This window comes from Corvus hawaiiensis, chromosome 15 (assembly GCF_020740725.1).
Source record: "Corvus hawaiiensis isolate bCorHaw1 chromosome 15, bCorHaw1.pri.cur, whole genome shotgun sequence".
Lineage (NCBI taxonomy): Eukaryota > Metazoa > Chordata > Aves > Passeriformes > Corvidae > Corvus > Corvus hawaiiensis.
Genome location: NC_063227.1, coordinates 10,982,845 through 11,000,230, shown reverse-complemented (window position 1 = coordinate 11,000,230; position 17,386 = coordinate 10,982,845). Strand labels below are relative to the sequence as shown.

Genomic DNA, 17,386 nt, shown 5'->3' with positions numbered 1-17,386 from the left:
TAAGGCACATAATACGTCTCTGTGGGTGTGGGGCATGGGCAGAGGAGCTATTTAAGGGGTATTTATAGGAAGGCTCTGAGCATGTTTTCCTGCAGAGGAGTACAGGCTAAGCAGGAAGGCATACAGTACACGTGTGGTGCTGAGCATGGCAGCTTTAGCTGGTCCCGTGCTCCTTTACTGTGTCCCCCCAACTATTACTCCCTTTACTGTGAGGTTAGGCAGGAATTCTCCTCCCTCCGTTTCCTCACCATTTTGTTGGTCCTGTTAAAAACCCACCAGACAGGTGGGAGCTCAAGCAGTGCTGACACTGTGGGAGCAGGCACATCTGGAGGGGTGGGAGGAACAATCTGGCAGCTGCAGTGTGTAGCCCATGGCCCAAGTGTAAGTGCTGGGGCTCAAGCAAGCAGTGTGGGTTCTGACACGTGTTCAGCCCAGTGATGTTTTGAGTTGGATTAAACATGACTCTTCTGCTTCCTTTCAGGATTGAATCCAGTGACCTCCCCTTGCTGGCAGCTGTAGCGAGCACTCACTCTCCGTACGTTGCCCAGATCCTTCTTTAAAATGTCAGAGGCCACAGACTTTGACTTTTTGCCTCTCTGGAAGCAGAGTGAAAGACAACTTGTTCTGGCTGCTTTCTCTTTGCAGCAAGTAAAACAAACTGCTTGTTGAGCTGCAGGACCTCCATATATGACTGCACGGTGTGCAAACAGTTGGAGACTTCTCCTCTCCCACTTGGCCATTTATTAAAAAAAGATAATGAAAGGAAAAAAGAAAACTGAGTAAGCTTGAGATTTCAGCCACAGAAAAGTGGAGATTTTAGCAAAGCTGAAGAGATGCATTTTTTAGCAGTTTCTGCCACGATGTCTGACTGTAACTTACACTGGGGAATGGAGGAAGAACTGCTCTGAGAAATACATGATGCCATCACCCTTTATAAACTGAACAAGAGAGCAGCTGTCTTCAGCCAGGCTTCAGCTGATGAGGATCACGTTAGGATCTGTAATTCTCAAGCTGCAATGATTTGTAAACAACTTCTACTTTTTCATGTCGTAGTCCAATTCTGAATACTTCCCAGAGGAAGAACGGGGCAGGGGCCTGTTTTTTTTGTAGAAGCTTATTAATGACAGTCAGCTACAGAATTTATTTATGATCTTTCTCCTGGGAAGAGGAAATAGTGGGGGACAGAGGGCAACAGGGAGGAGGGAGGAAGAGGCCAACAGACGAACTAGCGATGGAGATTCTTGGCTGGATGCTGTAACCAGTATTAAATGTTTATAATGTTTCAATGTTGCTTTATACTAAATGACGCTTTTCTTCCTCAACGTAATCAAAATGTTAAAAACAAAACTAATCTAAAGAGAACGTTGGCTGAAATTTCCCCATTGTGTTCCCCAGAATGACATGGCAATTACCTCTAACTTTTTTATGATCTATAATGTTCTTGCAACATCATACTCTTTTTACAGCAGTCAGTCGGATATTGAAATAATGAACTAGAAATAATTGTACCAAAGCACTGGGGACAAAACGAGCAGACTATTACCCTAAATTGCTCAGGTAACTAATTGATACATTTTTTAAAACTGTTCTACAAAAAAAATGAACATTAATGACACCATAGTGTAGTAATATCCAAAATATTTTTTAACAAATATACCCTTGCTGCAGATGACTCTAATCCCTTTTCTACTCACTCGTGTAATTACCAGCAGGAAATGTTGTTTATTTATTCTCAGCATTTCTCTTTTACTCAGCCATCACTGGTTTGTCATTGTATATACAATAGTTGTACGAGTAGCTGATGGACCCAACCTGGTGTAAGTAATGTAAATAGACAGTGGGAGGTGGATTATGTTTTCGAAGGCTCTACTACCTCAGTTTAACTGGACACTTCATTCTACGCTTTGCTTTGCGTATTTGTCCTAGCAGCCAATTAATGTTGCTGATTTTTAGCTTGTGTTTTCTTCTGTTAGGTTTAGTATATTGAAATTCATGGATTATCCACACAAGTAGGAGACAGGTATTCACTTGGTTGCTGAACTCTATAAAATTTCTATAAATATGTCATTCTCTAATCATCTTTTCAATAGAAGAGCACACCTGCTATTGTTGTTTGCAGAGTTACTTTAAATACAAATCTATTTAAACCATTTAATAAACTTGAAAACAACAGGAGAGATCCCTGCCCCACCTCTGTCAGTGACAGAACTCTCCTCCCTTCCTTCTCTGGGGCCAGGACTCACCTGGAGTAGTGTTTTAGTACTATTTAAAATCTGTCACCTAAAACTCTGTTCCAGGGAGATCTACATGGCAACCCCCCCCCCCCCCCGCCATGTAGGACTGAGTCTACATCAGGAAGTGACACCAACATTAATACAGGCAGTGTCATTGGAAACTCTTTTGTATATAAAATCTAATGCTGACTGCTGCAGGGGAAAAACTCAATGTTTAATATGTGATCCAAGGATTTGTTTCTCCCATTTTTCAAGTGTCCGTTCCTTGCCATACGATTATATTACATCTGGCTCTTGGAATGAGCACAAAACAGGGGCCCAGTTGTGTAAACACATTTCTAATGAAATATAGGATTGCATTCAGAACATGGTTGTTTAACTCTTTGCTAGGATATGTGGTATAGGCAGTAGTTAGGATTCCATGTTGTACATAGACTGGCAGCAGTGACCTGGTGGTGTCTGCGGTGTCAGGGCTGGCGGAGGAGGGTTCTTGCCTGTGCCTCGGGAGACTCCGAGATGGGTGAGTTCATCCATAGCTCGTGTCCAGAGAGCTGGGCAGCAGCACCCCTCACTCTGGCACCCCCCAGGACTGTGCTCATAATGATCTTTACAGGAGAACACTGGTCCTCTTCCTTTGAGCCATTATTGCGCAAATTGTTGGGGTTGCTTTGAAATGTGTTTGACTCTCCAGAAGGGCCCTTGCATGGCTTGCAATGAGTATTAACATGAGAGAAGAAGGAGGTAGCACCTTCTCTGCTGCCCTTTGCCCCACACTACCCAGTAATGGTGTTAATGATGTGTTCAGTCAGTCCGAGACAGAGCAGGCACGGATGCAGCTTCCTCGTCATCCTCCCACAGTGCCAGTCCCTCCTGGCATGGCAGCACCATCTCCACCTCTCAGCAGTATTGTGGGCAGAACACAACCAAAACCCTCGTGTGATGGGAAGTTTTCCTGTGAGTTAACTTTTTGGGTACATGAACAATGTGGTACGTATGTCTGTTTGTTAAATAATACGAAAAGGGATTTTTACAGGATATAGCATTGACTTTTTAAAATATATCGCGATTCTTTTATGTGACTGGAAAACTAATGTTTGATTTCTTTTTTCCACTATTCCCAATCTCCATTATTAACATGTCTTAATTTTCTGGCTGGAACCTAAGCGTACTAGGCACACAAATTAGCAAATTCAATTTTGTTGCAGTTGGCAAACACTGGGCTGCTAAGAACAAAAAACTGTTTAAAAGAACAGATTTTACACTTTGCATATGTTTTCCCTATTAGTTCTTAGAGATGTTTTATGACAATTTTTTGCTTTCTCTAAATTATTTAGATGGTGGTACTTGTAAAATGCTGGGTAAAATGTACATACTTGTTATCTCTTCTGTTTTTGTATGTATTTCCCAAGATGTGCACTTGTATTATAATAACCATTCCCAACTTTAGGGGAAATTTGTGCAATAAATACAGTATGTCAGTTTAGTTCTGGTACCTTTTGTGTCCCTTTTTTTACATGTGGTATGAGACCGTGGTTGAGTGAACCATCTCACACTTGACACATGTCTCCTCTCACCTGCCCATTTTGGGGCATGATTCTGGCACTTGGCAGTGCTGCAGCCATTTAATTTGGGGTCTCGTAAGGAATTAATTGTTTCAAATAGGAATTTGTGATTGAACTTGCTGTCCCTTCAGTTGTGAATGTTGTTGGCCCCCAGAAAGCAATAGTGAGATGGGACAGAGGTCCTGATCCTCTGTACCAATGCTTGACTTTGTGTGAGGTGAACAAATGTAAGCAGAAAGCCATGGTCTTCCACTGGTTCATACATTTATTCCTAAAGTGACCTGCAAAGCAGTTTGTCACACAGGTGTTTGCCATTGTGTTTGTCACTGTATTTGTGTCCATCTGCCTGAGTACAATCCCTTTTCTGTCTCTTGGGGCCACTGCACAGGAATGAACGTTATTGAGGAGTCTTCCTAAGGTTTTATTAAATCTAAGTTCAAATTGTGATAACAGTGCTGCCAAGAAAAGTGAAGTAATAATCATACAACAGAAAAACAATTAGGAAGATGTGGCAGAGTGTAGAAATGAGGCTTTAGAGCATCTGGGTTAAATAAGGTCCTGTGTTCCCAAAGAACAGAAAAAGGACAAGCAGAAGATGGAAACCTTTGCCTGAAGCAGCTGCATCTTCTATTTTTGATAAATGCTCCATGGTTTCCTGCCCTGGTACGTACCTGCCCCAGGTGCCCTTGTCACATGCAAGGTGCAGGATAAGCAGAGGGATGAGCTGAGGTTAGCGTCCCTGAGCCCTGCCTTGCAGTGACCAGCTGCTGGGCAAGGGACACTGTGGGTCCCACGTTCTGTACAGCCAGACAGCACAGGAGTCTTCTAGGATTTCCACTTGCACCTGCCAAGTCCTGTCCTGTAAAAGGATGCCTGTGACTGGAGTGTTTGGAAGAATGGCATTTGTCCTCTCTTAGAGGAATGAAAGCCAAAACAGCTAACTCCTGGGTGCTTAAACTGGTCCTGTAACACCACCGTGAGCTTCCCCTGTGAGCAGGGATGAATTGCTCTGACTCTGCCTTCTCTGTTCCCATCCCAAGTAACACTGTTATCAGTGGCCCGGTCCTTGGTGTGGGTGCATCAACAAAAGCATCAACACAGGATCCCTTGCCTTTTAATACTGATAACACAGGGGGTTATTGCTGGTCCAGTGTACTTGTTCCATGATGAATTCACAAGGCAGAGCCTGCAGTCCCACAGCAGCACTGGAGGTGTCGAGCAGGCAACTCCAGCAGAATCTGCAGCAGGAGATGTTCAGCTTTGGCTGGGAGCTCTGCCATGGGACAACGGTGATGTGCACTGTGCGCTATCAGACCTCCTGCAGGGCTTCTTGGGCTGAGTGCACCTGACGGCAGAGAATTTTGTGTTACCAGAGTAGATGGTCATGAGGTGTCCTCCTGACAGGGACAGCAAGGGTAGCTGGAGTCGTGTCTGCGTGGGTGTTTGGCAGTGATGATGTGAGCAGTAAATTCAGCAGTATAATCACTGCAGCATCCAGAAGATGCTCATGTTAATGCCCAGAATTTATTTCCTTTTTAACTTTCCAGCTAGACTGGGACATAGTACTTGCTAGCCAATATTTTTAATGTATTGTTACTCCTTTTCTGTAATTCCCTTAATTTTCCTGAAACAAAAGAGAAAGCTAATTCACTTAGCTGAGGTAAAGGCAGAAAGGAAGCCACAGGCACCCAGGTACCACAGCGTCTCTCATCTCCCACATTATTCCCAGGTCTGCAGAAGAGGATATGATTGTTTTCTGTGTGGCTTAGTGCAGAGTAACCACAGGACAATTTCTGGATCCAGGGCTGGGAAGCAGCTTGGTTGTTGGTTACACAAAAGCACAAAGCTCCTAACAGCTCTCTGCTGAGCTGCTGTTGCTTTCTTCTCTCTTAAAAGTTAAAATATAGTGGCCTTGTAGTTGGAGGTAAAAGTAAGCAGAGAGCCTGGAGATACACGTGTCTTCTGAGTCTCTGTGCTGCAAGGAACATCTCTGTTTATGTGCTGCAGCATGCATATTCTGTTCCAGCCATCCCCTCATTTATTTTGTGGTACAGGAACAGTTACAGGCTTCGCACACCACCCCTGCGGCCTTCTTGTCTTCCCTCTGTACAATAACATCATCTTTGCTGTTGCTACAGGCAAATCTAAATACACCAGCACTCTGGGTTTTGGAAAGTGTTGCTCGTGCTGGATGGAGATGCTGCTTTACTGGAAGCAGCGCTTTTCTGTTTTGACAGCTGAAGAACAAGTTCAAATCCTATGGGATCTGTCCAGGCTTTTGGAGCAGAACCTGATTCCCCAGCAGCGGCAGCTTTGCTTTGAGAGCCCTCTGGCAGAGAAGCTGGAAGGTAAATAATCTGTGCCCAGTGTGCCTGGTAGCTCTCCCAAAGGGGTGGTTAATTTTCCCCTTGCTGTGGTCAGTGGGAAGGAACAGACATTGCAGGACAGGCATCTCAGCACCAAGGAACAGCATTGAGAGCTCCTGCCCTGACTGGCACAGAAAGTGCCAACATGGAGCATCCCATGGGGCTGTGGGTCCTGGTGGAAGAGCTGGCACGAGAGGTCATGTGTTGGAGAGGTGCTGTGGCTCTCCTTCCACTGAGGGACTGCTGCTGCACAGCATTTTCTGCCTCAGCAATACCTGCTGGCCTGCAAGACTGGACGGTTGTGTGCCTCTGGAAATGGACAGCTTCATGTGAGCCCTCGTGTCACCCACTTGGGTCTTGCTCAGGCTCTCTGCTCTCTGCCAGCTTATCTCCTCCTAGAAGCATAGTAGCAGGGTGCAGCATGTTACTCCCATGAATTTGTTTATTTTCATTACCAAAAATATTTGTACAGCGGCAGAATTTGATTTCCAAACCTCTGTGTGTTCCAGCTGTTTGTTCCCATCTGGAGCTTAAGACATCTGCTCCGAGGGTGGAGATAACTGTCTGAGCTCCTGCCTTCAGCCACGCTCCTGAGAACCAGCTGCAGCAGGGCCTGGAGAGCTCTTAATGTCCGTCACTGGTACTTATGGCACAAGAATGTGCAGGAGTAAAGGCAGGTGACAGCAAGTAGCTGGTCCTGTGGTTTGGGATGTCAATGATAAGGAAAGGCTACCTGAAAAACATCAGGCGTGGTTTGTTGTGAGGCACCCGGCAGCACCCCCTATGTCCTGCATGACCTCAGAGGACATCGTGGTGACACGGGCCTTTCCCGTCAGTGCACGTCAGCTGAACGCCAGAGCCTGGGCGCTGCCTCTACCCGGTCCCTGTTGCTCAAAGCCTCCGTGGGTTGAGCAATGCCCACGGTGGCCGTAACTGTGTGGGCAGGGCAGTTTGTGCACGCGGATCCGGCCCATCGGCGCCCAGGGAGTGCCGCGATGCGCTGCGGGCTGAACAACCGGCCCCGGTGGTTTGCGGGGCGAGCCCGGCCGCGGGGCTGCTTCCCTCTGGGACTGACGCGGGCGCAGACACTCGCTTTGTTTCAAGGCCAGGTTTCGCCGGAGCTCGATCTCGGAGCCCTGCAGTACAGCCAGGCAGTTGTCTGGGTGCTCAGACACCAGCGAGGGCGAGGGACCGTGACTCCGGGGCAGAGCTGTGCTGCCGGGCGGCACCGATGAGCCATCCCGGCCCAGCCAGCAGATCCTTATTGCAACATCCCAAAGGAAGTATTTGGGCCGCAGGCTCGTCCCGGATTTCCAAAGCAGCACAGGAGATAAGCAGATGCCTTTTTCTTGTGACCCAGCTGCTCTGCCTATGCCCCAGCTTTGGCCGGGCCCCCGGCTGTGAGAGGAGCTCCCAGTCCGAGTGCTGGTGGGACTTCTGGGATGATTCACCTCTCACTCCACCTTCATGCTTTCAGTTTGCTGTTGTTTTCCTTAAGGACTTGCAGCCCAGCATCTTGGGTGACAGCTTTTCTGTAGATAGAGCTTCTCACAGATGAAATTATAGACCAAGAAAAATCTTAAGGATGAACGAGACGGGGGTGGCAGGATGGAAATGTCCTGCTCTGGCTCATCTTTTTCCCATTACAAAATCAGAACCTTGTGTGAACGAGAGGGAGCCACTTCCTCTGACGCAGGTCACAGGGGAGGGGGAGCCCTGCGGGGGAGCCCTGCGGTGCCAGAGGTCAGGACCATCCCTGCACCACTGCGTTTTAGACCATAAAGACATTGTTTAATTTTGGTTTGAAGATTTCAACTATCCTGTGCCTTCCAAAACACTGAGAGGAACTCTCTGACCACCGTGCCTTTGCCTGCTCCTGTTGTTCAGTTTTTAGCACTAACCAGAGTGTCTGTTTAATCTGGAATTTGCTTTTCCTTCTTTGTTAACTCCTTAAGATGAGCTTTGATTCCACTGGTTGGACAGATCCTGTTTTTTTCTTACAGAAAAGCACTAAGGAGGAATGGGGAGTCGTGCAGATCGCGTGCGGCTCTGCTGTGCTGGAGCAATTGCAACCAGTGCTGTTCTCATCATTATTTCCTGCTTAAGCAGGATGGGCTGAAGTTGCAGCTCTGGGACACATGAATGTGTCACTAGTGGCATTGCTGGGGAGAGCTGAAGGTTGAGTTTGTCCTAGGTTCTTAATGGAAAACAAATGTTTTCCTTAAATGGCATTGAAAATGAAGGTAGTGTTTCTTATGGAAGTGCACGAAGCTGGGCTGAGGAAGAGGGGTGAGAACATTTCCTTGAGAAATGAGCTTCTTACTTCCCAAAGGCTCATTAATTTAGTTTTCTTGGCTAATCAAATTAATTTCTAGAATATTTTCACAGATGTCACAAAAAGAAAAGTGGTTTATGAACAGCCTGGAGCCAGCAGAGAGCGCAGTGGCGAGGGCGCCTGGAGGCAAAGCCCAAGTCTGTGCAGAGGTGACCCCAGCAAGTCCCTTGGCCAGCTCCCAGTGCTGACACTGGGCCACTGGTGGGACGTCTCCTGAGCAAACACCCTCATTTGGGGCCTTTGGGGCCTTTGGGCAAAAAGTCACTATGCCACAAAGGTGCCTATAAACAGTGACTTTAGGGCAGAGGGTACCAGTGGGTTTATGCGCTTGATTTTCCTGCTAGGGATGCTTTTCTCTTTGGAGAGCTTCAATGTGTTGCAAAGACTATGTTCAGCATTTCTTCTATAGTTGCTTCTATAATTACGTCAAAATTACAGCCATGAGCAATTATAGTTTTCAATAGCTTACTGAGTGCACTGAATCCTAAGAAATTAACTACCACGTTTTCAAGGAGTAGATTTATTAATAGCAGCTGTAACTAGAAATCTTGTCTAATTTTGATCACTACCAAAAGATATGAAAAAAACTGGCTCCTGTTTTCATGTATTAACAATAAGACTGATAAAATTTGTGGGAGATATTCTGAGTGAACAAGAAAATTACAGCTGTGTTCCTTGTGCTGCAATAATTAATGATCATGCACTTTATTCTCCAAAGCTGTTTTTCTTGTACAGTTTAACTAAAGGTCTTGATCTCTGTCATTTCACACGACATTGTTCTAAGGCTGGTTAGGCTGTAAAAGCCATCAGCCTGAAGGAGAATTTATTTTTCAAAATACAGCTTAACTCTCCAAACTATTTCTTAAATTACAGGTTAGTGAAAAGCAGACCCTCCCCATGGAAAGAGAAGTTTTTAAGAACTGTAGACTTGAATTGACTTAGTATTAAAATCAAGGCTCTGTCTTGAGATGTTAAGAGCCCCCATTTCTCCTGGCAACTGCAGCTCTTCACAGCTGTGAATTCAGACACACATTTTTCAGGAAAATAATCCTCAACCTAAATACAACTTTTCAGATATTTTGAGGTTGACTGTCGCTTCCTTGTCTGTTTTTTCCCAGGTTGGCTGGCTGGGAAGCTGCTGACCCTGTTGGATCGCAAGCTCCTACAGCAGCTCATCCTTCCAGTGAAGGAATCATGTGCTCTGCTGGAGCCCATGCAGGGTTTGTCCAGTGCAAGTCATTAGCCTCAGAAATATGGGGTGAATTTCCACTTTTTCAGGATGCGAACAACAGAGGCAGGTTTGGAGGAAATGTCTTCCATCAGCAGCGTCTGTCTTCTGCCTTCATCACTTATAGTCAAAGCATGAAAGCTCATTAGGTGTGATTTGGCTATTTCCTGTTCAGGCTGTCAACTAAAGAGGCAGCTGAGCAGCATTGCTGGAGCATGTGGTGGTCTCATTCTCTCAGTGAAGGAAACACTCTGCAACAGAACCCTCACCCCTCCTTGCCCATGGTGTTTAAACTAAATGGTTTTAAACTAAAAGAGGGTCAATTTAGGCTAGATACAAGGAATAAGTTTTCTGCAGTGAGGGTGGTGAGGCCCTGGCACAGGTTGCCCAGATAAGCTGTGTCTGCCCCATCCCTGGAAGTGTTCAAGATGAGGTTGGATGGGGCTTTGAGCAACCTGGTCTAGTGAAAGGTGTCCCTGGCTATGGCAGGGGGTTGGAATGAGATGACCTCTAAAAGTCCCTTCTAGCCCAAACCATTCCGTGATTTTGTTATTGTAAAAGTTACTGACGGCTTCATCTGCTGGACCACCGTCACTGCACCTCCAGGTTTTGGGTGTCCCTGACACCTGTCTCCACTCACAATCTTGCCAGACCCAGGACATGGCTTTACTGTTGATTCCCACCTTGGGCCCAAGGTGCTGCAGAGCTCTGCTCTCTCAGTTTCTTATGGCAATATTCTTCTTGCCAATTTTGATTGCAGATTCTTTACGATGTGTGTGCACATCCTTGTTTAGACCACAACTGGAAAAAACTCTGTGGTGGTTCCTGCTCAGGGCCTCCTTAACTGCAAACCCACAAACTGTTTCCGTTTCTCTTGGTACCTTCTTCAAAAGTACGGCACTTTTGTAATACCCTCCTAGAGTGAGACCCAATGATAGTTCACCAAGTACCAACTACTACAGCAATAGTTTCTATAAAAGAAAACACTTCTACTGCAAAGGCGATTTTGCCTTAGATAAAGACGGCAATGAAATCCAACTGTTCCAATGCAATGGACTGCCATGGAAAATGTCTGCCACTGGCAAAAGCTCTGGAAAAAAAAGTAAGTCACTAATGCAATTTGAAAAAAGGTAGTGAGATATCTGCTGGTACCATCCATGGCTTTTAACATGCTGGTATGGCACTGAGAGTATCCTTGACACACGGAGGGGAAGTAAGGGCACTTGGAGGGCAGCTCGACTCAGCTTTCTAGAAAAGTCAGAGGTTGCTGGTTCCACTTGTGCAGTCACTTCATATGCAGCTATTGAAAATTGTATTTCCTTGACAAGATCGTTTTTGGTGTCAGGGTTTTTCTGGAAGTCAGTGTGCTTCCTATGGGCCAGGCAGGTCACTGCAGGTATTTAATTGTGTTTCCCTTTTTAATGGAAACTGCAAATACATTTCCAGACACAGCTCTGGAAATACCCAGGCAGCAGCCTCCATCACCTCTTCAGTGTTTTGGACTGGGGAGTGCTTGTGTCTCAGCTTTCACCTAGGATGAGTGAAATGCCTAAAAATCTTAAGAAATTGCATCTGCCTTAATGTCATCACTGCTGTCCTACCTAATAAATATTTTCCTGATTTTTAAGTTCACAGAATGACTGTAAGAAACAAAAAAACCCCAGTCCTCTCTCTCTGTGGAAGAAGACTACTTCCATGGGGGTAAGCAATTGCAGGTAAGTGATATTTGTGTACTTAGGTGGCATCTGGTTTATTGGGCGGAGCACTCAGCTGTGCACTCAATAACTTGCATCACCCTCTGATTCATACAATCATCTGACCTTCATCTAGCTGCTGCTCTGCTTTTATTTCCTTTTCTCCCTATGAGTTACAGTAAAGGAAATTCTTCCTGTGCTCCCTACAGAATGCTTCCTTTCATTCAAGGTTTGGTTGTGCTTTTAGCATTTAAAAAAACAACCAGTACAACCATCTACTGGAAAAGCACAGGATGAAATACCACTTCCCTCTCCCGTCACATTTACCCCCCCACAGACCACACGCACTCCAGGAGTTGCTGTACTTTGGACACAGCCTCCCCTCCTGGGTGAAATCCCAGCTGGGAGATGCTGCAGCCCCTCATGGTGGGATGATGGGGTTTGCAGTGAGGGTTCCTTCCCATTTTGTGTATGGAAAAGTGAGCAGGTCTTCCAGGAGGAGTCTAACTCTGCTGGCTTTGTCTGGTGCTGTACCTTCAGCTCCTGCTTTGCCCCAGCAAGGCCATTTCTCTGGGTACACACTTGTGTCACTCTCCTGCAGCTGAGGAAGGACAGCCATCTCCCTGGATGTCTCAACTTTCTGAAGCATGAAGGTATAACAGATTCTGGTGGTCTCTGAGCAGCAGCATCTCAACTGTCTGCTGCAGGAGAGCTTCTGGGTGGTTGGAAGAGGCCACCACAGGCTTTGGGACACTATTAGGAATCAATATCCCTTGTCACAGAATTACTGTATGATGTTACCAAGGGCAGGGCCTCTAGAAGGAAGGGAGGAAAACCACATTGAGTGGAAGAAGAGTCATCTGCAGATCTTTCTAAAGTTAAAAATAGTTAGGATTTTGTCTGCAGAAGACAGTTTGTCCTGTTATGCTGCTGTCATCATGTGAGCAGGCTGTATGCTTCTGCATTTGAAGACTAAAACTGACATGCTGAAAACAGGAACTTTCTGGAAATTCTGCCTGCCTGAAATTTAATGGTTTCAGTGAGTTTCTTGATATCATCTTATCCATATGGTTGTGCTTGGATGGGGGAACTAAACATCTCATTAGCTCTGCAGGGTCATTAAAAGCCAAAGAAGAGATCATAAGGAATAATAAGGACATATGACATCCTATGAAGACAAATGATAAAAGCAACCGCCCCTGCCAGCGAACGCTTCAAGGTGAGGGAACCCAGTTTTAAGAGTGCAGAGGAGCTGAGCTCTTGCTAACTCATGTCAGCAGGAGCTGTTTATCCTCTCTTCATCAGAAAAGTCAGACTGACAGCATCAAAATGTGACTAAAACCAGAGGATGATACAGGGAATTTTGGCCTACATAACTTTGCAATGAGTTCTCCAAGCATTCCTGGCTCCCAGGCCTGGACTGAGTCTACTAAACTGTGCAACATTTCTTCATAATCAAATTATAGTTTATAGACACACACCAAAACACAGAGACCTATATCTTCCTACAAATGCACCAAGTGTCTGCAAACAGTGGAAAGCTGATCTGATGCTGGCTGAATTGTCACTGTGGTCTCAGCTATGATAGCAAAGCTCGTGGTTGCAAAGAATCTTGACACCAGCAGCAAGAGAATGGTAAGAAATGCAAGTCTTCCCCAGCCTTGATCTCGATTCAAAAGCTGTAATAGTTCTCATAGGATTTCACAAATAAGTAGCATGTATTTAATTGCATAAAGCAGTGAAATTGCCAGTCAGGCATTTATTCACAATTTCTTAATCTAGATTGCCAGTTAAGTCTAGACCGTTGGCCTGTTCTTTGGCAAAAGAGAAGTTGTTTATTATTTTTCCACATGCTCGGAGAATTACTCCATTTACTTAAAAAAAGGGAAGGACTGAAATCCTATTTACTCCAATCTTTATCATATTTAAACTGGCTGCTCTCTGTAGGCATGCCCTGTTCTTTTACCAACTCAGTGTTGTTGGCCAAAGTGTTGTCCAGTAACAAATGCCACAGATACACAGAATGGTCACATTGAGTTTTGCAAGTGTTTGGCTTTTTGCCTCTGAAAATAGCTACTCAGTAGAAAAATACAAATGCCATTGCATGTTCTCTCTGGGTTATAACAGGTTACAGACACAAAATCTTCACCGTTTGTGAAATCTTCTTGCAGCTTATAGTTGTACAACTTTTAACAACCCCGAAAAATTAATGAAAGAGACATTAAATGTTTGGAATAAGATATGTTAAATTGGCAACTGATACCAAATTACTGCTGGACAATTTCCCATGCCGAGACTGTTCTTTCTTTTTGTTACTTAAGTCTTCATCTTTATCTGTGCCCAGCCCATTCTTTTACCCACTCTCCCCTTTCCAATATTTTTTGGCATGAGGTTTCTGATGACAAATGAAAAGAAAAATCTTTCAGCTGAAGCTGTAACTTGATTATAGCAACAAAGAACCTGCAAATGGGGCAGTCATCAGACTCCAGATTACCTCCTGTCAGGGCAGGTTTTCCCCCGCCACCCCCCATCTTTAATTTTTTTAGGCTTGAGCGTGGACATCTGTATAATGTTTCTGGATACCACCAATACCTAGACAGATCCATATGCTCTTTTGGACTTTGCCAACAAAGTGCTGGGGCTGGAATCAAATATCTGTAGGTTGAGTGTAGTAAAAACAAAGTGGCAGAAGACACACAAAAAATTTGATATAAGAGCTTGTTTCAGACAGAGCTGTTCCATTGAGGAGTGTGTAGCAAGAACTTGTGGCTTGGAGCAAAGCACCTGGGGTTTAGATGTTATTTTGTAACAATTCTGAATGGGTTTTTTTTCAGTTCTTATTCTCTTTTATCAGACACTGTTGATAATGTTGTACACTACACCATGCCTGAGGCAATTTGGATGCACCAGTGACTTGGCAGGAGTTCTTTCTTTCCTCATCCCACTCACTCATATTCATCGAGGCTTGGTAACTGCAGCAGGGTGGTAACAGGCCATGGACAGACCCTTTCAAGTCAATCAGCAGCGGCACGGGAGACCAATGCCCTTCTTCATACCTGTTGTTTCCCATATGGACAAGAAAGGGAAATGAGGAAGATGAGAACATACATGTCGGTGTCACTGGACAGCCAGTGTTCTTTCAACACAAACAGCTTTCGCTGTCCTCAGTGATAAGTTTCAGAGAGTGCATCAATGCCTGTCTTTGTGTTCACAGAAACCTTAGTAAATGAATAGCAAATAATCAAATTCACTGTTTCCTTTTCAGATTGCTCCTGACTTGGGAACCAGAACTCCATAAGCACTGGCCAAGGATTACCTGACACAAAGATCAGGGTAAGATGTTCCCAACACACTGTGCATCCTCAAGCATAAAGTATTTGTTATTTCAGAATTTCCACCTGCCCTCCATGAAGCCTTACCCGTGGACATCCCACAAATTGCCCTCAGCTGAGAGATGCGTCCTTCAATTGGGAACTAACACGTAGGAAATTGTTACTGCTTCCAGCTGAGCTATGGCTCAGGCTGCTCCTGGGAGCAGCTGGGGCTTGTCATTCCCTCTCTTTGCACATTAAATATAATATAATAACATAATATATCTTAAAACCTTTCAATCTTAAGGTTCACTGAATTCCCAGTCTATTCACACCAGCACTCAGCACATTAAAGACTATCACAGATGTGTGACAGTGAACATGAAAAGCAAGGAAAATTGCCACTGAAGGTAAAACGTAAGTAGAGAAAGTGTTCCATCCCCACATTTAAAAGGCGTCAGGCTCCCAATTTGTTTCTGTATTGTTGATAAAGGCTGAAAAATAAGTGTTTGACTGTCACAAGGAGATCTGCAATTGCTTATGTGTACATGGCTTCTACTCTTCAGGAAAAATCTATATATGGAAGGAAAGTCCTTCAGGAAAAATCTGTGCTGATTTTTTTTTTAGAGGGAAAGCCATGTTAGGCTTGAGTTAAAGAGAAGAAAGATGGGGGTTTAGTTTTAAAAAACTAAATGTTAAACTAATATTATTATAATACAGCAGAAAGATAATGATCTAACAGTTCTGTTTATTTTCTACTTTTACCACTATCCTTTGAACTGAAACTCTGGGAATATGCACAGTGGGGAATTTTGCTTTGGAAGGAGCAGAATTAGTGGTTCAATGTTTCCACCATTTCAGTCTTGCTCTTGATTTTGCAAAAATAATTTGGTATTTCACTTTTAATTTCAGAAATGGAAATTTTGAGCTGCAAAATGCTGTTATAGCCAGGAGATCAATGTTCTTATGTAGCTACCTAAGCAGTGTTGTGCCATTTGCAAAAATGTAACTTTCCTGCAAAACGTGAGCTCTCACAAGATTCCTAATGATCGCTTTGCCTCCCCAGTTTTCAGGAAGTTCATCATCAGAATAAGCATATATGGTAATACCATCTGAAGAGGTTCTTCTCACTGGGAATCCCAGAATATTTTGTTTTCCTCTAGACAGGGAGAGAATTAATTTGTGTATCTTCCTTGCAGTGTGTTAACCACATACTTAGCTAGTAGTTGTTGCCAAAGACGTGCATGAATGTCCAAAGGAGTTTTTTTTTTCCAAAGCTAAGAAATTAAAACCAATAGCCTAACAGCCAGATTGGAGAATGAGAGGAAGGAAATTTCCAGGCTGTAATAAAATTCACAGGATACTAAACACACAAAAATAAAAGTTAAAAATATTTCAGTGCATGATGATTATGAATCTTTCCCAGTGGGAGAGGTGAGGAAGTTGAGTTTTACCCTGAGGAATCTGGGATGTGCACATGGTGGTAAAAGGCGTTAGATTAAAAGGCATCTTTGGGAGTGTCAGTGAGCCAGAACAATTGAGGGAGCATACTGGGAGGAGGAGATGTACTCTGTAACTCAGCTGGTCTTCCCAAATTCATGGATGTTTGAAGCAGAAACATTTAATCTCTTGAAACTGCAACTCATCCGTATAAATAGCAAAGCACCTCCGATTCTTGCATGATACAGATACTGTTAGTTTCCAATTTAAAAACTGCGGTAAGTGATGATGCTTTACTTCTGTAGGGATACAATCCAGACAAAAGGCAAGCAAATTTTCCCCTCTGCATGGACAATAGGCGTCCTGCTTGGCCACATCCCTTAATCCCAGCCCTGAAATTACTCGTGAAAGCCTTTTAATTGTGTTTAACTATGTTGGTTTTACCACGTGGAGACATTGGCTGTAACACAGTGAACAGTGAGGATCATGACGCTCGTTTCCATTGTTCTCCAGATATCTGGGAAAATAAACCCTACGGCTAAAATAGCCCCTGAAATAATTGCAGCTATTAGAGCCACTACCTACCCAAACTCAGGTACTTTTGGAGTGAGGAAAGTCTTGTTTCACGGGTCAGTCGAGTCAAGCAATTAAATTGGAATGGCAGCTTTGGTTCCTATGGAATACTTCTGGCTCCCTCACTGCTCCTGTGCCTGGCTGTAGGCTGGTGTCCAGTATGAGAATTCGTGTGTGAAAGAAAAAGGAATTTTTAGGCTACTAACTTTATTCCCATGGTGCGTGTCCACTTCTGTGTTGTGTTCATTGCAGGAATGCTGAACAGCTGGAATAGGTGGTAAAATGAGTTTCCTTCTAAAAACCAAGAATAGGGCTTAAATTATTTCAGATCCATGAGAACTGTGACTGCGCAGATTTCACCAAAATCTGAGGGTTTGTTTCTAGTTGTTCATTAATTTTTTTTCCAGCCACCTGCACCTGGGGAGTATTGACAAATCTTTTACCTTATCTTTAAATATAAACTGAGCTGGTAAAGCTCTTGATTTGCTGTTACATCTCAAAAAAAAAAAAAAAAAAAAAAAAAACAAAAAACAAAAAAAACCACCAAAACCCAAACTGAAGAAATAAGAGAAAAGAAGAATCTCCTAATAGAGAAGGATTCATGCTTCAGTTCTCTTCTTCCTTTCTTCTCCTTAGTTACTCA

At 44.2% G+C, this 17,386-nt stretch overlaps 1 protein-coding gene across 4 annotated transcripts in view; it reads left to right on the top strand.

The window, feature by feature from the left end:
- The window catches only part of FNIP1 (folliculin interacting protein 1), a 72,535-nt gene extending 68,818 nt beyond the window's left edge, over nucleotides 1-3,717 (top strand). For all 4 annotated transcript variants that reach the window (XM_048319997.1, XM_048320001.1, XM_048319998.1 and 1 more), the window contains one exon: nucleotides 482-3,717. In XM_048319997.1, the coding sequence (XP_048175954.1) occupies nucleotides 482-560 (79 nt within the window). In that variant the 3' untranslated portion in view covers nucleotides 561-3,717. The remainder of the gene's footprint in view (nucleotides 1-481) is intronic.
- The last annotated feature ends 13,669 nt before the right edge of the window (nucleotides 3,718-17,386 follow it).